General features: G+C 42.3%; 3 protein-coding genes across 3 annotated transcripts; 2 read left to right on the top strand and 1 right to left on the bottom strand.

Annotated features, from left to right (window-relative positions):
• Window positions 1-497: 497 nt before the first annotated feature.
• On the top strand, window positions 498-7,122 carry cdh27 (cadherin 27). The gene is made up of 16 exons (XM_075459970.1): window positions 498-515; window positions 1,021-1,143; window positions 1,777-1,926; window positions 2,257-2,398; window positions 2,491-2,654; window positions 3,844-3,975; window positions 4,348-4,530; window positions 4,647-4,951; window positions 5,037-5,179; window positions 5,265-5,489; window positions 5,602-5,823; window positions 5,915-6,036; window positions 6,114-6,212; window positions 6,306-6,386; window positions 6,579-6,665; window positions 6,788-7,122. The coding sequence occupies exons 1-16, from the start codon at window positions 498-500 to the stop codon at window positions 7,025-7,027; spliced, it is 2,436 nt and encodes an 811-aa protein (XP_075316085.1). The 3' UTR covers window positions 7,028-7,122.
• On the bottom strand, window positions 7,001-10,899 carry LOC142376793 (protein LSM14 homolog B-like). The gene is made up of 8 exons (XM_075460368.1): window positions 9,173-10,899; window positions 8,896-9,059; window positions 8,674-8,800; window positions 8,382-8,564; window positions 8,191-8,265; window positions 7,900-8,043; window positions 7,692-7,818; window positions 7,001-7,586 (listed from the first exon to the last, which is right to left on the bottom strand). Exons 1-8 carry the CDS (start codon window positions 9,297-9,299, stop codon window positions 7,430-7,432), a joined length of 1,104 nt encoding a protein of 367 aa, XP_075316483.1. The 5' UTR covers window positions 9,300-10,899; the 3' UTR covers window positions 7,001-7,429.
• On the top strand, window positions 10,401-21,104 carry taf4a (TAF4A RNA polymerase II, TATA box binding protein (TBP)-associated factor). Its single transcript, XM_075460367.1, has 15 exons — window positions 10,401-11,682; window positions 12,092-12,225; window positions 12,512-12,631; window positions 14,177-14,266; window positions 14,471-14,593; window positions 15,074-15,163; window positions 15,283-15,495; window positions 15,916-16,057; window positions 16,143-16,239; window positions 16,409-16,578; window positions 16,653-16,780; window positions 16,981-17,106; window positions 17,723-17,779; window positions 17,879-18,001; window positions 19,736-21,104. The coding sequence occupies exons 1-15, from the start codon at window positions 10,947-10,949 to the stop codon at window positions 19,898-19,900; spliced, it is 2,514 nt and encodes an 837-aa protein (XP_075316482.1). The 5' UTR covers window positions 10,401-10,946; the 3' UTR covers window positions 19,901-21,104.
• Window positions 21,105-22,524: the final 1,420 nt, after the last annotated feature.

Below are 22,524 nucleotides of genomic sequence, written 5' to 3'. Positions count from 1 at the left end.
GAAATACACAAGGGTAGCCTAGCGCAAGAGCTCATTAAAAGCAACAAACAATTTGACATTATGAGACTGTATCATGACCACCGGGATAGGCTCCAGCCCCCCCTGTGACCCGACCAACGGATTAAGCGGATATAGAAAATGGATGGATGGATGGATGGAGACTGTATCATCAGAATCAAATACTGAGAAGGTGAAGAGATAACCTGTACTCATCAGACTTTTTGCTAGTGTCATGACTGTTTTGCAGAAACATGTCAAATGTCAGTAAAACTAGATCACAGTAACCATTGTTCAGTTGAAAGAGCTTATCTGTACACCGTGACGTATAGAGGGGCGTAAATAACAAGATGCCTGAACAGACACACTCATATGTACATGCTGTCCCTGTAATTATTACACTTATGTTTGTGGGTGTGGAACCTAAGGGGCAGGGTATTGTATGTGGGGGAAAAATCCAGTCCTCACACACTCTGAGCTGGAGTTACTGAACAAGCATCATGCTCTTCTTCCTCCTGGTATGTAGCAACACTTTTTTTTCTAACTCTTTCTGCTTTTACTTTAAAATGTATGCTTTTACTTTGCTGTTTGTTTATACATATCAATTTACAATCAAATCTAGCATTTTTTTGTGTGTGTATGAATCTCTTTTTTTCAGGTTCTTTTGATTGAGATTCAGACAAAATGGTTTCTTAAACTGTATATAATTGATGTTATGGTTTTTGAGATCATTCTATGAAAATCTATCGCAAATTTCCATTGAAAACGTTCATGTTTGCTGTCACTCAAATACGCAAAGAAATAATGTTTTCTTTAAAAAAATGCCTTTGTGTATGTGTCATGGGAACTGGTTCATCGACTACGGAACAAAAAGGTCCTTTACATGTTCATTCCCCAGTGTACAAAGGACATAAATTATGAACTGTCAGTCTGTGGCCACAAACAAAAATTCCTACACTGCACAGTTACGTGCTTCATGTGGAAATTGTGCACTTAAGGTTTGGCTGGCTGTTTGTCTTTCAGGTTTATTATCTGACAACTCCGACATGCTCTGAGCTGCTTAGCCGTAATAGGAGGTCTTGGATTATCGACTCCTTCGAGATTGAAGAGGGACATCTGGGACCGTTCCCCTATGCTTTGGGCAAGGTGAGAAAATCAAACTGATCCGAGATTGTCTGACGGAATGTGTAATTCCATCATAAAACAGTAGCCTACTGTGCAAACGTCTGAGTCACCTTGAGTAATTTGTTTATATATTGCTGGGAAAAAGGTAAAATAGGTGAAGCAGTTTATTGAAAAAAATGGAATTATATAAGGGAAGAACAGGAGTTTGTAGAACTATAACAAGCTTAAAAGTCAGTGTTTGGTATGATGACCTTTATTCTACAGCATAACCTGGATCATACTAGGCAAGCTTGTGATTTCTGAAATTAATTCTAGTAATTATTTTCCAGGCTTCTCAATGGACATTCCAAAGCCCCTTTTTAGATAAGGGCTCCGTTTTGTTCTGTTTTCTGTTACGATGATCTCACACTGCTTCAGTACTGTTTGAGATTGACTTCTTGACAGCCACCCATTAATAACTGTGTGGGAATCAAAGAGTTATTAGCTATGTTGGAGCAAGATACTATATTCCACAGTTAGAGCAGGAAAAAGCTTCTACATCCTCAGCTTCCTGTTATAAAAAAACATCTGCTAACATCTGTCATCTCTACCTAGATGTAGATATTTATGTAAACTGATGTGTTGCAAATGAATATCGCACTGGGACTGTTACAGGTAAATATTGACCGCAAATATCAAGTATACTTTGAATTGTTTGGCGAAGGAGTGGACGAAGAGCCAAAGGGAGTCCTGTCCATTGAAAAGGATTCTGGCACCCTGTATGTTCACAGGGCTCTGGACTATGAGCAGAAGACAATGCTCAAGGTTAGACTCAACACATGTTACACATCAGCATCTGACACTGCTCAAGACAAAAGTGTTGATTTTAGAAATCTTTGATTTTGAGTTGTTAATGGAAGTATATCAAACACAGAGGAACAGATTAAACAGCCAATTACTAAAGATACAAATTGAATGCTGATTTGTTTTATTGCACCTTATATTATACTTAAGATGAGAATATATCTGAATGCACATTATTTAAACTTTATGCTAAAATCAGTTTTGTCCTCAATTTTTGTCAACAATTTCATCAAGTAGGCCTACATTTCCTGATTATGAGACTAACTTTGCATGATATCCTCTTATCTGTAGCTAAGATTTGAAGCCAAAAAGACAGATTTATCAACTGACACTAAATTAGGAATTGAGATTTCGATACTGGACATCAATGACAATCCCCCACGCTTTGAGAGGAATCTGTATGAAATCACTGTTAATGAGGATAACAGACAAGGTAAGAAAAAAAGACAAGCCTCCTCTTTTTAACCGAGTTTTAATATTGTTTATCAAGCACAGTCCTTTCTTTGTGTCATTATTTCCCAACAGGCTCTCATCTCTTGACTGTGCTGGCTCATGACAGAGACCAGAGAGGAACACCAAACTCGACTTTCCACTACGAAATCAAATCTGTATCTCCAAACCTTCCAGACACTGAATTCTTAATCGAGAAGTCTGGAGCAATGTCATTTAAAGGATGTTTGGATCATGAGGCAAGACACACTTTTGGCGTCTGCTAAAAAACAGCTTAGAACCTATTAAACATGTCCATTAGACGTTTTTTTATGTATCAGCCATCAGTGATATGACTGAGGACTTGTGCTTCATGTATTTTGAGACCCATTGAAAGTCTCAGAAGGCAAGAACTTTATGGTGTCCAGCACCAACCAATCCTAACTTCTTATGGGCTGCTCATTTAAATATGTTGCGAGGAACAGACAGATGAAAATACAAATTAGCAAGCTAAATAGAATTTGGTAAAGGTTAGGTAGAGACAAGGCTGAGCTAAAAGGTGTAGCACTCAAAGAGCTAGATAGGATTTGGAACTGGGATAACCTGGGAGCTGGAAGAGTAAACACAGCAGAAGTAAGGGCCAACAAAAAAGTCACGGCACCCTGTGAGCCAGCTCAAAGCCAAGGACAAAAATTAGCTTTGCATGCGACAGGGCTAACCCAGCACTCCCACAGGCTCCTGATGTGAGCGAGCTTTTAAATGGCTCACATGGCTCAAAGAAGAGCAGCAGCTTCTTACTTGGCCTTGCCTCTGCTGTGTGCTGTTAATCCTGAAAACCGTGCTACCTCTGGGAATGCTGAGCAAACTAGCAGCTATCAGTTAGCCTGGCTCCTGGAATCAGCTGCACCTGAATTGTTGAAAACATAGAAAGTAAATTCATTATTCCATATGCTTATGACCTACACCAATATTAGATTTGGTGATTGCTTCACAGGAACAGGGAAGGCAGATTAGCAAATTCACAGATCCCGATTCATCCCCACTCAGTGAAGAAGAAGATATAGTCATATATCCCAAGCAATTATGATGGCATGAGAGATTTTTTTCTTGTGGATGCACAATTTTGAGGTACAGAGATAAGTTTTTATATAATTTATTACTGCCAGTGTGGGCCTTTTGAAGTAGTGAATGTGTTCTGTTCAGCTTGATCTTGATCACCTGACCAGGGAAATATTATCTGACGTGGTATGTATGTGCACGCCCATAAAGTTTTTTTTAAAAGTATTCACAAAGACTTAACTAAATTGACATGGACAGTGATTTTAACGATTGTTAGTGTTGGCAACTAGAATTGATCAAAATTGTAAGATTGATTTAAAATGATCAAGCTGCTTTGGAGGGAAATGGATTATTTTCTTAATGTAACAGTCTTCGTTTGCTTGTATTAAGGTGGCCAAAATGTTTACGGTGCTGGTAGAGGCCAAAGACCACGGCAAGGTGGTCAGATTGTCCAGTTCAACCACGGTTGTCATTCATGTCCAGGATGGTAACAACCACCTTCCCATCATCAGCGGTCAAACAGTAGGCAACCACCTTGGCTTTATAACTCAGCAGCATCCCATTTAACTATTTTCCATCAGGACTTTGTTCTGTGAAACGGCTTTGCTTGGTGCCATTTTGAGAACCAAACCACACGTCAACAGCTCCAAAAACCCCAAAAAGCTATAATAGGTTGGATTAGATTTTTCACAGAGAGGTCTCTCACTGTTTCTGATTTTGCGGACATCAACAGTTTCAAATATTGCATGTGGTGGTGCTGGTGCTGGTGCTGTGGTCAACACAAGTTGACACCACTTAATCTGACACTTTTGATAATCTCCATCAACACACAAAGACATTTTTGTACTTATTTGCACATTTTAATAATCTCTACACCCTAAAATTAAACAACAGGGCACCGGCAAAGTGAAGGAAAATCAATCGGGGTCCTCTCCTCTGCGGTTACACGTGACTGACAAAGACACGGTAAACAGCAGGGCATGGAGAGCCAGATACACCATACACGGTGACAAGGGGAGGCACTTCAAGATAGAGACAGACCCAGAAACCAATGACGGAATCCTGACAGTAGTAAAAGTAAGCGGTGTGTGAGCTGCATATTTACATTACAGCAACACCGACCTAATCTGACATGTAATATGTTTTACATCCCAATTGACAACATTCAAATGTTGAATGTTGTATAATTTCAGCCTATAGACTTTGAGGATGGGGCACGGAGGGAGCTGTCAATCTCTGTGGAAAATGAGATGCCATATTTCTCCTGTAAAGTGAAGGAGAAGACGTCCTCAGGTCTCTGGGAAGTTGACACCAGAGAAGGTCACCATCCTGGTGGTGTGGGTCAGCCTCAATCTATCAGTGTCATCATTGAGGTAGAGGACACCAACGACCGCCCAGAATTCAGGGCGATTGTCAAAGCGGCCACGTTGGAGGAGAACGCACCTGTAGGAACCTGGGTGGAGAAAGTGGTCGCTCAGGACTCAGACACTGATTTTGTGTAAACTCAATATTTTATCCAACATGTTTAAGCTCCAATCTAGACCCTCGTATGTTGTAATCAAGTTAATAATATTTATCTGCAGATACAAAGTGGGAAGTGATCCTGCAGGCTGGGTCACAGTTGACCCCCACACTGGGGATATCACCACAATTAAGACACCTGATAGAGAATCTCCTCATGTTGTTGATGGCCTCTATACAATCTTGCTGCATGCAGTTGATGATGGTAAACGCACACACTGGTATTTCTCTAGTAAAATCTGACAGTTATTGTAGTAAAAGGTGAAATTATTCTTTTGATTTCCGGACAGGTAAGCCACCCATGACAGGCACAGCTACACTGCAGCTCCATGTGACTGACCAGAACGACAACGTGCCGCAGCCAGCAGCGGACTATGTGGATATCTGTGTGTCTGACGGCCCAAACACTGCCAATATCACGGCCTTTGACCCAGATGGAAATCCATTCAGTGGGCCTTTCAAGTTTGAATTGTTGGGGAATGTTGAAGGAAAATGGAAACTGAATCCCAGATATGGTAGAAATGGCTATGCAATGCAGAAATAAAAAAAAAAAAAAAAAAAAAGTTTTATTTATTTATTTACAGGAAAACACCAGAATCACAAATGTAAATAATTTTATTGCGACAGGTTTCACAGCTGGTTTGGTGAAGGAGCCCGGTGTGTTCGTTGGTTTACACACAATTGACCTCAAGATTTCTGACACGCAGGGAATGTACGGCGTTTACAACCTCAGTGTGGTCGTGTGTGACTGCTCTGCGACACCCAACTGCCGCAGTCGCACAGATACCACATCAAAAGTTGCCCATGGCGCTGTAGGCATGGTGTTGGCTTCGTTAAGTTTGTTTTTATGTAAGAAAGACTCAGCTTTTTTTTTTTAATTTGTATTGGAATACAGCATGAGAAATATTGGAGTTCTTATTACCTCAATTATGTTTTACAGTACTGCTGCTGCTGGCTGTTGTCATCTCCTGCAAAGAAGAGTTCACCACTTTGCAGACTGAAGAGTCCCTTGGAGGAACCCTCCTCGCATCAAATTCTGAGACACCAGGAACAGACTGCAAGGTTACAGCTTCAAAAGTTTTTCAAACAAAAGTGACCCATTTTAAGAAATAAGTGATCATTACCCTTTGTTGTAAAAGGTACGAGAAGGTATTGTGGCAGCATCTGCTTATGAGAAGCACTATGGTCCATCCAACTGGCAGAGTCACCACAATGTGATGCAAAACAAGTTTTCAAAGGTGGGTTACAGATTAAGCTGAAAGGAGAAAGAAAAAAAAGTGTGCTGTGAACAGATGGCACTTTAGTTCAACCGATTTTTTTTGTCGTTCTAGGGTATGAAGCAATACTCCAGCAAACATTTAGGGGACAGACAGAAAAGTTCTACTTACCTATTCAGCAACAGCTGGAATCAGGTAATATGCACCCAGTGAGAGGCAACATGTCATTACTGAACATGCCATTTATTTTTGCTTCCCCCACCCAATCCTCAGACATTGACTTCTCCAGTAGCCAACGGCCACATCCACCAGGTAAACTTGTTAGAACAGTTGACCTTGTGTTGCTTTGACAAACAAGCTGAAGACAATTACTTTTCCTTTTTACAGTTTGAAGACATGTGCACAATGAATCTCTTTAACACAGAGAATTCAAGCTATGCAACAGGTGCAGCCCTTCCATCCCTGTTTCTTAAGGTTAGTAAGTGCGTCTTGTCATGTGCACACTGCAGAACCCCCCCCTCAACAAATGCATGTATGAGCTTAAAACACGAGCACTGCCTTTACACTTGCTTCAATGTTTTCTGCTCCATCTACAGAAGCTCTCTTTTCTCAAAGAGACAGAAGATTTGCTGGATTATAAGCCTCATCTCTATGAAGAGGAGGGGGACTCCGACAACCTCTCAGAGCTCGAGTGCATCACCATTCCTGACGAAGATTATGATTCAGAAATATTCAAAAGGGTGCTGGCAGACTTGGGCCCACACTTCAAGCAACTGGCTTCCATTTGCAAGCCACCAAAAAGACAACAGGCAATATGTAGGCAACATGACATTTAATAGCAACTGTTACATGGTCTCCAGTTTGTTTTTACAAGAATGGTGAAAGAAAAAAAAGAAAAAATAAAGTAGCCATTCATTTTTTTAAGCATATGGCCCTCCATAACAGTTGAGTACACAAGTCAATACATTTACCAAGAAAAACAAAAAGGGCATGTCTGGGCTGTTCAGACAGTCCATACTCATGTTTCCAGACCAATCAATGAAAAATTTGTTTAGCACACAGCTGCTGGATTAAAAAGAAATTGCTCTCCCATCGTATGTAAAGGATCCAAACTTTAGTATTCTCCTGTATGCACATTTGAGATTTAAGAAAAAAAAAAAAAAAAAAAAAAAGGGGGGAGTCCTTTTTCTTTAAAGTACAAAACTACAATATTTACAGAAGCATTAAAGAAGAATCCATCACACTCGCCCACTACCAATTTTAGGGAGGGCTCGCTGCTCAGTGGTGATTGGCACTTTGCGTCCACGGCCCCTCAATCCTCTGCCCCTCAGGAAGCGCCCAGGCACTCCAAATGTTTCTATATTCAGCTTTTTCTCCTCTGCCCAAGTGGTTCTCCTGAGGCCACATTGGGAGGAGAAAAAAAACAAAAAACAAAACTGAATACAATGCATAACTTAACAAAGATGTGATGAAGACCAAACAAATATGAATAAAGGTCACCTGGGCTTCAGATCTGCAGAGATGTTGTCAAAGAAGCATTTGGCTTTGTCGTAGTACTTTTCTGCAAGGGTTTCCTCTTCTTGCATAACTGGGCTGTCCTGGGTCTCTGGCGAGTCCACCTTCTCTCCTGTAGAAGTGTTCAGAGTAGCGCACGTTAATGTTTGCAGCTTCTAGGCGACAGTGAACCAACGGTGCGATTTAAACATACCTACGACCTCCTCCTTTGTAAAGTCATCTCTGAACTGAGCATTTGCAGTTTCAAAATCAAAATCTGACTCAAACTCCAAAGTTGTTGCCTTGGAGTCTTTTGCAAGAAGTTGGCCTCTACTTCTGGTCCTGGACCTGCGATTTCCTGCGAACGGACACCCGGAAAAAGTTCAAATGAAAATGGAAATGAGTTCAGAGAAAATCTAGAAGCAGCTTCAGCTAATGTTGATCTCTGATCATTACATTTGTCAACAGAATAGACCCAAACACACTGAAAATGTGCATTTAATACCTTGTTTTTGCCTTCTTTTCTGTTTCTCAGCATTTTGTCCTTGAAACTTTGCTGCAGATGGTTGTGATGTCTGACCTAAACACATGTTTAATAAAATACAGCTGTCACCTCCCCCAAATGTGAAAAAAAAAAAAAAAAAAAAAAAAAAAAAAAAAAAAAGCAATGATTAACAATAACTGAAGTCTGCTTACGAGTGGGCATGTTTTCCTTCTCAAGCCGAGAACCATCCTGAGCAGAGTGCTGGATGGGACGTTCAAGTTGTCTGCTCTGTGGCTGGGTTAAGGTCTTTCCCCTCCTCTGTGGGGCCGAAGGCACGGTTTGGACGGCCTGCTCCACCATCGGGGCTCTTCTGGCTGGGGCGTGAAGTCCTGGTACTGAGGCAAAAAGAACATGGTAAACTTCAATTGTCTGCAAGTGCATGTTGGACGATGACAGCATTTATACAACTGAGCAATCAGACATCCAAAAGACCATCATCTGTACTTAAGCCCAGTGCAGCGTTGTACTGCTGGTTGAGTAGAGAATTGGCAGCAAGCTGGTTAAAGGTGGGCATCATTTCTCTGTACGAACTCCAGCGTGGATGATAAGCAGCAGAGGAGCCAATGGATGACTAAAATGACAACAATGAAGACAGGGGAATTTAGTTATTTTGTTAGAAGAGATGAGTAGAGAAATATATGAGAGGAGTAAAAGTTTTGACTATACCTGAACAATGGCAGGGTCACGAGGCAGCCCATGGTGTGGCTTTGGAGGTTCAGAAACGGTAATATCTTTGATATCACTTCCTCTGAAAATAATATATTCATAAATTTCATCTTTGGGTGGAACTGGCCTGTCGGCGTGCCGGTCCTCTGTCCCGTAGGATTTCACTGGTGGAATTAAAAAAAAAAAAGAAAAAGCCAGCCAGTTATTTAACCCCCAGCAAACTGTTCAGAATTAATCTCGGAACGAGAGCTGGAAGAAAAAAAAGAATCCAACCTACCTTTAGCTAAAGCAACCGTGGACCTTTCTGTGTCCACGGAAGACAATATTCCCTCATAACGGATCTGTGCCTTGGATATCAAACTTATTTTACTGCCGATATAAGGGGTTCCTGCTCCGGAACTCATATTAGCAGTGAATATAACTGAAAAGCAGCAGCTAAATTACAACCAAGTAATCCACGGAACACAAACATTAACTAATCAGTGTGTGCACAATTAGTTGGCACCTGTGTACTTTATAGGACTTACGCACCGCCGCGCAGCTGACTGAATCACCTGCGCTTTAATCAGTGTTGGCTTGGTTAGGTAGTCAGCGTACACCGCGGGGGAGAAAAGCAAGTCTACAGGTGGTATCGAGAGGTCGAAGTTTCTTTACACTATGTCTTCATAACACAGTATTACGTAGAGATGTATTCTACCCATAACCACACAAATTATAGCATAAACATACAATATAAATGCGCATGAAGTCAAATCTAACACAAAAAATGATAGAAAATCAAACAACACCGAACCTTAGGGTCTTGAAGACAATTTATTTTGTGTCAAAGATAAACATGTTCCATTACGAAAACTTCCAAATATCAAGTCATTTCAAACTTCCTTTATCTTTTTTTAAATTTTTTTTTATTGCTTATTAGTTTTTGGACAAATGCTCATAAAAATTGACACGTGCCTATTTCTTTACAAGTATATTACTAATTTAAAAAATAAAAGCAAAACACACGTTTCCAGCATATACTGTAGGCCTACATGGACTCCTCAGTTTGGACTCTGGTAATTCATAAAGCCTATTAGGATAAGGATAATCATTTTCTAACATTAACAAAAATAAAAATATTATTTTTAGTATTGATTCCTGTCAGCTCACGAAGTAGACTACAGCAACAAATCCCATGACTGACGGAACAAGGCATTTCCTCTCTAAGGGTGGGGCGTCCTTAAACGTCTGTCCACAACAGTAACTTCGCTTGGCTGCAGCCATCTTGCCCTGTGCTTCGAGTGTCAATAAACTCTAAAATTTGATTAGAAAATCTGCAGCAAACCACGATATTATTCCACTAAAGGTCAGAGGACAGGATTCAGAAACTGAATAGTTATCGTACAAGCAAAAACACAAAAGAGAAGATGAAAGGTTTGACGACAACATTATCGCCCCGGTGTGATGTTCTACCCTCCTAAGCATCCCGTGGAATGACAGCTGAAGCCATTGGTACCGCCTTTTACCATCTGGAACAGCCAATCACAGTTCGCAGAAATCCCCAGTTGGGGACGTTTAGCTGTTGTGCGCATGCGCACGTCAATCGGTAAGTACCTCAGTTTTCACAAGCTCGCAGGAGTGCGAAGATGGCGGTTGGCCCCGGCCCGCTGGGTGAACTCTTTTTACTGACAGGGGTGAATAAAGCGGTAGTTAGTCATCCTGCGCGGTCTGTAGAGTCACTGCTATCGTTCTTGTCTCACAACAACCATTGGGGTAGGCACGAAGCAGCCGGTATTTACATTGTTGTAGTTCCGCGACAAGGGGGTAGCTCGAGCTAATGTCCAGCTGGGACTTGGTCCAGACGATTGCTAAAGCAGGTACGCTGTAACTACTAATGTTGTTTTCCTCTTTATCTCTCCGAGTACACCCGAAAAGCAAGTTGCGGAGTTGACAAAGAAAAACCGTAGATGTGCCATAGTCTTGTCCCATCACATTCAAGCTCGTGTGTTCTTCTTGTTGAACAAGTTGAAGTGCAGGGGGTCTCCACATAACAAGCTCCCCATGGTTCAGCTATGGACGCACCGACGGCCAGCACCGACTCCACCACGGGCCACGAGCCAGGCAAAACACTTGTTGTCAATGATGGTGTAACTTTTCTCTCTAATCATTCGGGGAAAGTAGGCTCATACTCGGTGCAGACTTTTAATGGGAGCAAAACTATGAACTCTCACAATTCAGGAAGCGCTGCCCCTCTCGAGGGGGCGACTGTGACAAGTGGCACAGCTGTCAACAGTGGACCAGTGTTGTCCAAAGGGCTGGTCAGTGCTACAATGTCCCCTCCGTCAAACAGTGTAATTCAGACGTCGCTCATGAACTCGGGGAGTGTTGTTGCCGCAGCTCAGTCAGTGAGCCAGGCAACAGGACCCGCTGTAACACTATTCAGGCCGTCTATGCAAACCGCCGGGTCGGGTGCAACTTTGAACGGGAACAATACTGTGAGCCAATCTGTGGCTGTCAATACAACAGATCAGACAGGTATTGGCTTGCAAACTCCGCTGGTAAACAATGGCCAGCCGTGCAATTCTGTGTCTGTCAGCGGAGGCTCTCACGTCATTAAGGCGGAGCCACCTTCAACGATAATACAGTCTGCACCGCAGCCTGCTGGCAACCCCGGTGTAGACAGTGCACCCAGACCCCCTGCGATGGCTGCTGGCGGGACCCGAGCCCTGACACCTCAGATGTTGGCTCCAAGACTCCCCCAGACCTCCCCAGGACAGCCTAGTGTGCACAACATCCAGTTACCCCCGGGTGAGTGAAGTTAGAAGGTGTGCGTGTGTGTGTGTGTGTTTGACACTCCTGGCTGATTGACCAACTTTATTTAGGTCTTGATCAATAATTGGAAAAATAAACAGACAAATCATGCAATTACATTTTTTTTTTCAAAGTCCAGATCAAGTGAGTTTTACACTCACTATAAATATACCCATATTTTGTAGATGGCTCATCACAAAACCAATCATCTGTTATTTTCTTAAGGGAATGTACGATATTAAGTGGTCGCCTTTCCTCCACCTGTTGGCTTTACAATATATGGCCGTTATTTAGAAAAAAATATTGGTTTTGACGGCACCTCTTTCGAGCAGTTTAGAGCTATTGTCGATACAACGACGTAGTCTCATTTCAGTATAATGGTCTCTCACTTTCTGACCTGCTTCAGGGATGGTGCTCGTGCGCAGTGACAGTGGACAGCTGCTGATGATTCCCCAGCAGGCTCTTGCTCAAATGCAAGCCCAGGCACAGGGAGGCATGGCACCTCGGACAGCTGCGCCAACAAATGTAGTTCCAGGCCAGGTAAGTTCTCTGCGTTTGTCCCGGAAAAGGGTAACACCTGCAACACTTACGTCTCACCTTCTGTTTGTATTTGCACTTGTGTTTGCACTTCTCGAGTAAACTGTTGTATTTATGGGACTAAGCAAGTGGATAAATGGAAAGCAGCTCAGTTGCATATCATCACGTTGAACTGTCTGTCTTAATTCATGAATATTTTGAATTCATCGTATACAATAAATGTCTTTTTTTTTCTGGTGAGATTAAATCGAGTGTTGCTCATCATGTTTTATCTTGTGCTTCTTCTCAGGCTCCTGGAAGCACAATCATCAGTAGGCAAGTGCCTCCCAGCACCATAATACGACAAGGCGGTCCAGCCACGACGCCACTCACTGCAACCACCACTCTCCACAGAGCTCCTTTCCTACAGGTCCGTTGATGTCGGTGTGCTTCTGATATTGTTCATTAGGAGTACTGCACAGTATGTATAGCATCAGGGAGCGTCTGTCTAAAGCAGACAGGAGGCAGGTGCAAAAAGAATGTTGCTTTTTGTTTACTGCACATAAAGCCTGTAGGATGAGGCTCTATGGCGCCTGTTTGTGGTCGTGTCAGTACTACATGTATTTGAACTTATACACAAAAATATAATCAAGCGAGTGAAAAGCAGCATACAGCTCTGCAGAAAATCCTTTTACCTACCAGAATGCACACTCCCTCGCAGTAAATGATCTGGAAGATTAGATACACTTGCCCGGTGAGCTACATTCACACGTTGTCTCACTTGGCGATCTTAGAGGCATGTTACCAGGGAGCTGGCTGCCAAATGTCTGCATAAAGCAAACGATGCGGGCATTTACTTTCTCACATGCAGCCACCCCAGAACAGTTCTGGAAAATGTCAGAGCTGCCATGCATGTGTGAAAACAAGCAAAAGTGCATCTTTTTTTGGTTAAAGACATGAATATAAAAGAAAGTTGGTTAACTTACAGACGATTCCACTGATTATTTTAGAAATGCAGTGCCAAAACTGCTGCGTAGTTCTTCAAACACCGTTCAATGAATTGTACACTTTTATTTTTATTTGGAACGTTGGGGAAAAAAATCCGAGGCTCTTACTCTTTACTGCAGATGTTTGGTTCAGACTATTGTGGTGGAAATTTTAGTAAATTTTAGTAAGGTACATTATAAGGCACAGAGTCAGTTATTTTCTGAGGAGATAAGATGCTTTTAATGATATCTTGCAAGAGAGAACAACACAGTACAGAGTACAGAGCTGCTCTGACCACTTGGGCAAAAACAATTCAGTTATAATACAGATTATTATGTAATCGCTCCTTTGATATGTTCAAGCGTTTTTATCTATTTTCCCTCCCTTCCTGCAGCCAAGGCTACCGTAACATCTTTCCCACCATCCTCCTTAAAGTTGTTTAATCATATAGCGAGCACACAATGCCCTCATTGAAAGGAAGAGAGAAAAACAGTTTGGTGTCTTGCAGGAGGTTATTACAGTTTTTACACAGGAACACTCAATACAATGCATATAGTAATGAATTTTCCCTTACACTATGAAGCATTTCTTAATTTTTCTTAATTTTGTCATTTCAATGTCAAAATGTAAGCTGAGTAAAATCCACAAAACGTTCACATTACAAACATGAAACAACAAATGTGCCACGCATTCCTATTTATTCACGTATAAACCCGTTGGGTCACACTCGCACAAACACTTCAAAAAACACTTACTTGTTTGAAATTAAATGAACACAGAATGATGAGTATTGGATCGTAGATCTTTTTCCAAGTCTCTTCCATCCTCTATGAAGTTCTTTTGGATAAGGAGCACCCAGCTTACATTCTGGATGAGGAGTGCATTAAGTTCTATTTGTATACGAGCAAAAGCCACACTGCCCTCTAAGGACTTGAAGCAGTTTAATCATCTAAGCTTGTTTTGATTTAGTCTTTTTCTTCTCTCCCAGAGCTCAGTTGGAGCCACAGTACCAGGAATGACTCCGAGGACACTCAGCCAAACAGCTGGGACCACAGTTACCTCGGTAACACTGAGCAAAGTAAGTCGCCTTACCCTGAGGGCTCAGATTGAACTGGGTGGCTGGGTACGCTGTGGAGTTCATGATGCTCCAAGTATTGCGTCGAATTCAGTTGACTAACGCAGCACAGTAAAATAAGGCAAACCGTGTCGTTACGTATCCCGTGTCTTTGCACAAACGAGACTTGAATTTGTTTCTAATCTCAACCTTTTATTTTTCGGACAGGAGACGATGGAGAATGTGAAAAAATGTAAGAACTTCCTGTCTACACTGATCAAGCTGGCATCCAGTGGGAGACAGTCCACAGAGACCGCAGCTAGTGTGAGAGAGCTGGTCAAGGACCTGCTGGTGAGTGAGCCTAACAGCAGGAGAGGCACTCGTTCACGCTTACATGACACCAGAAGAAATGGTGAAAGAACTTCTAGACTGTTGCTCTGCTCTAATAAAATCCTTATTTTAGAATCGGAGCATCAGCCGACAAAATCACCATTCAAGTAACTTAAAGACAACGTCTGTGCTGGGAATTCAGCTGTACTTACATGTACCATGATGTTCCACAAGGAAAGTTAGAAGAATGTTTTCTCACATAGTCCAAAGTGTACACATAGGTCAGAGGAGTCTAATTAAACGCAGACAAATCTTGGAATTAAATTTTCTTTTCTTTTTTTTCTCCAGATGACTACGGTTATAGTTCTGTGCACGTACTGACTGTTTATGATGTGATATTAAAGTGTCAAGTTTTGAAGGTTTCCTGAAGCACTGACAAATGTAAACGCATCCCTGTGAAAATGACAGCTTTTATTCTCAGCTCTTCACCTGTTTTATTAGGAGGGCAAGCTGGAAGCTGAGGAATTCACCAGCAGATTGTACAAAGAGCTCAACTCCTCACCTCAACCGTACCTTGTGCCTTTCCTCAAGGTAAGAAAGCCGCTACTCTATAGTCATGTTTACTCTTTTATCTTTTAGGAAATACCATCAGAATATACAGCTTTTCATGCTCAGGGTGAAAACTTTAACTTTTCGGGGGAATTTTGCAGAGAAGCCTCCCAGCCTTGAGACAGCTCACCCCGGACTCAGCAGCTTTCATCCAGCAGAGTCAGCTTCCCCAGGCAGCCTCAGGTCCAGTCTCCTCCACCTCACCCACCTCCACCACAGTGGTTCTGGGCAGCCCAGCCCCTCGCCTCACATCTCCCATCAGTAGGCCCCAGATCCTGCCAACTGTTAACAAACCAGGACAGACAACCTCAGTGGTAACGATATCTGCTCAACTCAAATATTCAACTTTTTGGTTACATTTATAGATGTGGCCAGTTGTGTTGGTACCCTTGAAATATGTTGATTTGGGGCTCTTGATATGTCAATAAAATGATAAAGCTGTGATATCACTGAGTTCAAGTGATAAGTCTGAACCTTATGATAATATTTCAGGGAGATTATTATCTTTCATTTATTTCCCAAGTTCTTTCCTTGTGATCTGATGCCCCAGGGTATAAGGTGGTTAAAGAAAGCTTAACTCGCTGCACATTGCCATTATTTCACAAATGAAAAATGCTTGTCCTGTGGATGGGAACCTATAACTTTGTTTGAACCATGTCTGCCATTTGGAATTTGATTTATACACATGGAAAAACCTACAATCTAGTGTTGAGGGTTCAACTTTTTCTTCGTAGGTTCTCCACTCTCAGCAGCCAAGAACAATTTTGAGACCTCAGGTACCCCAAACAACAACCCCCATGGTGACACTGAGGAATCAGGCTCCCGGTCGCATTGTGCTGGGACAGCAGCAGCTCCAGCTGAAAGAGCTGCTGCCAGGTGAGATGTCGTTCTTTCTGTTTGTGCGTGTTTATACCTATAAATTTCCATCTGTCTTCATTTTTTATTTTTTTTCCTCTGGCAGTTCCCTTGAGGCCAGAGGTGCCACTTATTTCTAAACAAGGCTCTGCTGCTGCTTTGGGTCAAAAGAACAAGCAGAAAGAGGCGGGTGGCACTTTCAAGTAAGCTCTCCAGTCACCTCTACGGCTCATGTCGTTTTTGATCGTAAGAGCTGGTGTTCGTGTTACTTGGTGGTGGAAAATTAACAATCCGAGCTGCAGGAAAAAAAAAAAGTATATAAATGAACATTTAAAACATCAGTGAAGTTTTTCGCTGCATCTCTGTTGACAGAGATGACGATGACATCAACGACGTGGCCTCCATGGCCGGCGTAAACCTGTCGGAGGAAAGCGCTAATATCCTGGCTACTAATTCTGGACTAGTTGGCGCAGTGATGCATTCCTGTAAGGACGAAGCTTTCTTGTCCTGCGCGATGCTGCAGAGGAGAATGCTGGAGATAGGTGAGACGGTGATCTCATTACTGACCAAAAGCAATCTCTCAGCACGCCGATTTATTGCTCCGTTTCTGCTCCAGGTAGGAGGTATGGAGTCACAGAGCTGGGTGCAGAGGTGGTGAACTACGTCTCCTATGCTACTCAACAGCGACTTCAGAACCTGCTTGAGAAAGTCACCCAAGTCGCCCAGCAGAAAAACAGTTTCAAGGTTTGTTGAAGGATCCAAAAAGTACAATAACGCACTACTTTCCTGCACAATTAGAATCGACATTTGATAGATTGAAGCAGACGAACGATAACTGCTTCTCTCCAGGGCTTGCTTTAAGTCACCCCCTCTGATAAAACCCTCACCTGTGCTGTCAGTGGTTCGTCTCGGGATAACGATGTTGCTACGCTGTCTGTTGGCAGGAGGATGACAACTATGAGCAGAGCAGTGATGTTCGCACTCAGCTGAAGTTCTTTGAGCAGCTGGACCAGTTGGAGAAGCAGAGAAAGGAAGAGCAGGAGAGAGAGATCCTCCTGAAGGCAGCTAAGGTACAGACATCAAAGAGATCCGTCCGACTGTTGCCTGCTCTCACACCGAGTTTGAATAAGTGTTTTGAAAAGTTTCCTATTAGATTGAAGAGTTCATCTTCACAGATGAAGATAAAAAAATAATGAATTCATTTTTTTTAATTTTTTTTAATCTTTCAGATTTAATGGTCACTAAAGGCATAACAACAGTTGGCGTCTTATAGCTTTTTATAATGGAAGTCTCTTTATATTTTGTACAGTTTTTTTGTACAGACAAAAGAATACACCTGTGATCTTTACTCTCTTCGGAGCAAAGATCACTCCGCCAATAGGCACCGTAATAGATGTGTGCTGCATGTGTGTGGCATTTTGGAGGAAATAAACACCAAAACCATGTGACATTAAGTAAAAAGCAATCTATAGATTTTAGTCATCTGAAGTTAACGAGACAAAGCTCAGAATGTGCTCTTATTCTACAATCGTGCTGCTTAAAGGAAGAAGTCTGCTTTTCAAAGCAAAAATCTTCCACACGATTAACCTTTAATAGGTTTCATTGCACACAAATAACTAAAGTCTACAAGCATCTGTGAATTAGACTTTCACTCTTTCATAAAAGTGTTTGACTTTGACCTTTCAGTCTCGAGCTCGGCAGGAGGATCCAGAGCAGCTGCGTCTGAAGCAAAAGGCAAAAGAGGTACGAGGAGAGGTGGAGGACATCCTGCATGTCTCTGTTTCTGGACATTTCTGCACCGTATGTGACTGCTTCATGTCTTGGTTTGTGTGTGCTGTTCAGATGCAGCAGCAGGAGTTGGCTCAGATGAGGCAGAGGGAGGCCAACCTGACTGCTCTGGCAGCCATCGGCCCCCGGAAGAAGAGGAGGAATCTGGACTCTCCATCCTCCTCTGCTTCAGCTGAGGTAACACTGAAGACAATAAATCCTTTCTGCACATTTCCTGCCACCGCACCTGCCGTGTATTCAGGTTATCTCTGCGTGTTTGTTGGTACATTCTAGTGTTGTGACGTTCGCGAACGAGCCGGTTCTTTTGAACGGCTCTTTGATATGAACGAAGGGAGCCGAGTCGCGGCGGTGCGGGAGCCGTTCTATTTCTCGTTCTTTTTTTTCTTTTTTTTTTTACTCATGCGTGTTTCACGCAGCTCCCAGGGGACATCTAGTTGCGGATTCCCCCCACATAGGACAACTACGAGTAGGGGGGGTAGGGCGCAGGCAGCTTGCACGTGCCCTTCACATGAGCAGTGAGTGACTGACACTTCTGTATGGGGGGGAGGCCTTCGTGGCGCGAAAATAAGCGCCTAAGCGGCGCCACACCGACACGCGCACACATAGAATGTGAGGGAAAAGTAATATAGGAATCTAGTCAGAGAGTCAGTCACTCATTGCTCGCAGAAAGGGACAGAAAGGGAAGCAGCCAAATTTGTTTCGAAATGAGCCAGAGAAAGAGGAGCAATATTGGGACCACTTTTCAGCTGAGGGGGATACCAAAGCTAAATGTAACTTATGCATCTTATGTATGATTTCTGCCGCATTCCCAAATGTGTGCAGGACTTTGCGTTTGTGGAGTAACCAGAGACGGTCAAATAGGACTAAGAAAATCTTTTGAGTAACCATGGGTACGAGCGGACATGGCGGAAATTGATTATAAGCCTAAAATACTTAAAAAATATTTTTAAAAAAAGAGCCAAACGAGCCAGTTTTTTGAACGGCTCTTTGAAAGGAACGAGCCATAAAGAGCCGGATCCCCCAAAAGAGCCATAAATCCCATCTCTAGTACATTCGTCCATCAGTCCCATTTAATTTGAACACAAAGTTTATTTGATCCCAAGCTGTCACTGACGGCCCACATCACTCAGAAACCTGCCAGTCATCTGTGCCTGGAAACTACACGATGATGCCTCTCATTGGGTCAGCCTGCACTCATGGAGCTGTCAGCTGACTCTTACGAACATGGATCAAAACAAATTTCGAATCACATTAGTCTCATGCGGTGTTACAGTCATCACAGAATCTCATACTTTCTCATAATTCAATTAAAAAACAACATGTATCTGCTAGCATTTTGTCGCTGGAGCTCAGTGCGGCTCAGTTATATGATGAAGAGACCTGAAAAGGTGTCAAATCTATGGAAGTGCTACACGCAATGAGTCGGTCATGCTGAAGAAGAAGAACTTTTATTTATATAGCACCTTTCACAAATAAAAATCACAAAGTGCTTTACACAGTAAAACAAAATTACAAAGAGAAAACAAGTTCATATATAGATACAAAAAGTGACATCGGGCCAATCAACTAAAAGCCTGTCTAAAGAAGAATGTCTTCAGCTGCTACATATCGTGATATATTTCTTCATGTTGTTTGAGCACACTGGAATTCTTTTAATGAGCTCTCCTGTCTGCCCATGACTGATCAGCGTAATCTGGTTGTTTTTGGATTCTGGGGGCATCTGCACCTATGCAGCCACTGTGCTGCTCCATACTGCTCAACAGTATTTATTCAACAGTTATGGGGGAAAGAGCTCGGGGCTCTTCCACATTTATCATCACACCGCTCCTTTTACGACTGGCAAACGCCCCACACCCAGTCGGCGTGCTCACACTTTGTTTCTCCTTCTCATCACCGTTTGTCATCTGGCAGGGATCAGGAACAGGGGCCTCCGTGTCCGGCGGGCCTGGCTCCTCGGGCTCCAGACCCACACGACAACGCATCACACGTGTCAATCTCAGGGACCTGCTCTTCTGTTTGGAGAACGAGAGATTTACCAGCCGCTCCCATTTCCTCTACAAGGGCTTTCTTAAGTAGGCTTGATGTCAGAGCGGGGAGGAGGAGAGAGGAAAAGAGAAGGGGATGTGTGTGGAGAGACCAAACACTCCCGCCACATAGAACATAAGAGACTCCTTTTAGGTAAAGAAGAGACCATCAATTTGGTACATTTTCAGGTTTTTTTGTTTGTTTTTTACACCTGGAATACAACAGTAGCCATTGTGGAAGGCCTCTCTACCTCCCTCCTCAAATAATGCCTTTTTCCTTTCATTGACCGAATGACCCTTTATTTACCCTGTTCAACTTCTGTTTTTAAGATGGTGCAAAAATGGATCATAAGTTTTATGAGGAAGGTTTCTTTCTTTCTTTGAACAAATGACGTATAGTTGTGCACTGCATTATAGTACAGTTTATTTTCTGAATTTCGAGTGCACAATATGCTTTAAAGCAATGGAAATCTCGTTTTATTAGACCACACATACATTTTTTATTTATTTTTTGACAGCTGAATTGGTTTGAACTCCAAATTGTGTTACGTACTGAGTTGCCTTCCTAACTATGAATAAGCCATACAACCATCCATGAGCAAAAAACCCAGCTGTAAATGATGAAGCCGTAGCTCACTCTCTGTTATCTCTACTACTTTACTTGATTTTTTTTCCACAGTATTTATTTACTAAATTCCAACTTAAATGAATGTTTAGTTATTTATTTAATATTATGCGACACCTCAGTTGTTTCATATTGCTTAAATTTGAAACAAAATGTGCTTTTTACCTGCATATCACGTGTTTAAGATTAGTCATTAGCTTTTCGGAGAGTGAAACTTTTCTTTTTCTATCCTAATCTGTCAAATTTGTTTTTCTTTGAAATTACCTTGGCATTTATCTAAAACTCAAACAGGTTTTTGAAGGCTTCTAACGTCTGTTGCTATACCAAACATTGCTTCTAAGTGAAACTCTATTTTTGTAGCTTCCTGACACACACGTTTTTACTCTTCTAATGGTGACTGACAACAATCGTTGCTTTTAGCTGCTTCTGTTGTAGTGTGCTACTGGACGGCCCTTTAGGTTTTTAATATGTGTGTCTTAAGAAACTGGAGTTTCTTCCTGTATATTTGTAAATGTTTCACCTAAAGTTTTACATACAGTTTTTGTATAGAATTGAGAATTTAAGCATACCACATTAAGGAAATTACATTTTCTCTATTGAAAAGTTGGAATAAATAATGATTTTACAAGAACTCTTCTGTTTGGTGTTTTTAGTAGTTTGTATTGCGCTAGGGGGCAGCATTGCATCATTAGAGCATCTCGGGGTGTGCTGCATGTGGCAGGGAGGCTCCGGACGTGACTTGAGCTGAATTTCTTACACTCTACCTGTGCACAGAAAATTAAACCTAATCCTCCAGCATCTGTAAAGCTGCATGTGGCGCACACTGCGTGTCCCCAGGGTCCATACATGCATCTGTGGAGCACGTCTCCTCTGAGCACATCAGTCAGCTCCCAAAACAAAATGAAATCACGCTACACAGTCTGCTCCCAGACTGTCTGCTTCTTTGTTGGGCTGTCTTGGTTAAGTCTGCCTGCATTATAAGCACACTTGACAGTGCACTGGCAACAGCTGCCACATCAGCTGCTAACATTCACCATAAACCAAAGGCTGGAAATGATTAGACCGCTCTGCCACTGGGATAGTAGCCTGTTACAATGATTTGAGGCAGCTTTTATATCTGTGCTGACCAAAAAGGAACAATATTTGGAGCTGTTGGTGGAGAAATGCCACAGTTTTCTTTTCTTGAATGAAAGTACATCTGGGGGCCACTAGGTGGCAATAGCTAATTTCCCTACTTCATAAGGTTGTTTTGTTGCTGACATACACTCCAACAGCATCTACAGGTCAAACTTAATAACCTCATTGCATTTGGTCGAGTGCAGCATTATGTTTTCCTCTGATCATAACACAGACCACTCTCATTCCCATTTCATGTAAAAAAAAGAAGAAAAAACTAAAAAAATAGCAGTTTGTGTTGTAAATAATGCAAAAGCAAAGCACAACCAGGGAAAAAGCAGGCTTTCGGTTGTGTGAACATCCTCAGCATGGCCTGACGGTCTCTCGCCATGTTTCTGTCTGGTGGCAGTGGTGGTGATTCAGGTAAGGCCTCGCCCCTTGTGTCTCTGCCCAATCTAATATTTTTCCTGGTAATCCTCCTTCCACTCCTCAGCCCTGCTGCTCTTTCAGAGTTAAGTCCACATAAGCTCCCACTTGAGTGCCAGAGGCAGAGCAACAACGGGGATGGTGCGGTTGCCTAGCGACGTCTCGGTGACTGCACCTGAAGGCGTTGGGTAAACACCCTGAGCCTGCCGGAGGGAAGAGGACAGATGTGACATCACAGTTTCCTTCCATGACATTTATTAAAGGGGTCCGTTATTCTTTTTTTTTAAACATTCAGTTTGGTTGTTTCAGCTTTCATCCCGGGTTGATCATTTTTGATGAATCTTAAGCAACTTTAACCGCACGTTAACATATTTATATGTGCAGATTGTGCAGGCTCAGCTCAGATTCCACAATAGGATTTGACCGATTTGATAGTTCCTCTCAGCAGAGCACTCCTCTTGCACTTGTATGATAAGTCTTTAATCTAAAAAAAAAATAAATAAAAAGTC

This window comes from Odontesthes bonariensis, chromosome 3, assembly GCF_027942865.1.
Source record: "Odontesthes bonariensis isolate fOdoBon6 chromosome 3, fOdoBon6.hap1, whole genome shotgun sequence".
Taxonomy (NCBI): domain Eukaryota; kingdom Metazoa; phylum Chordata; class Actinopteri; order Atheriniformes; family Atherinopsidae; genus Odontesthes; species Odontesthes bonariensis.
This window is presented reverse-complemented; position numbering and strand designations above follow the sequence as displayed.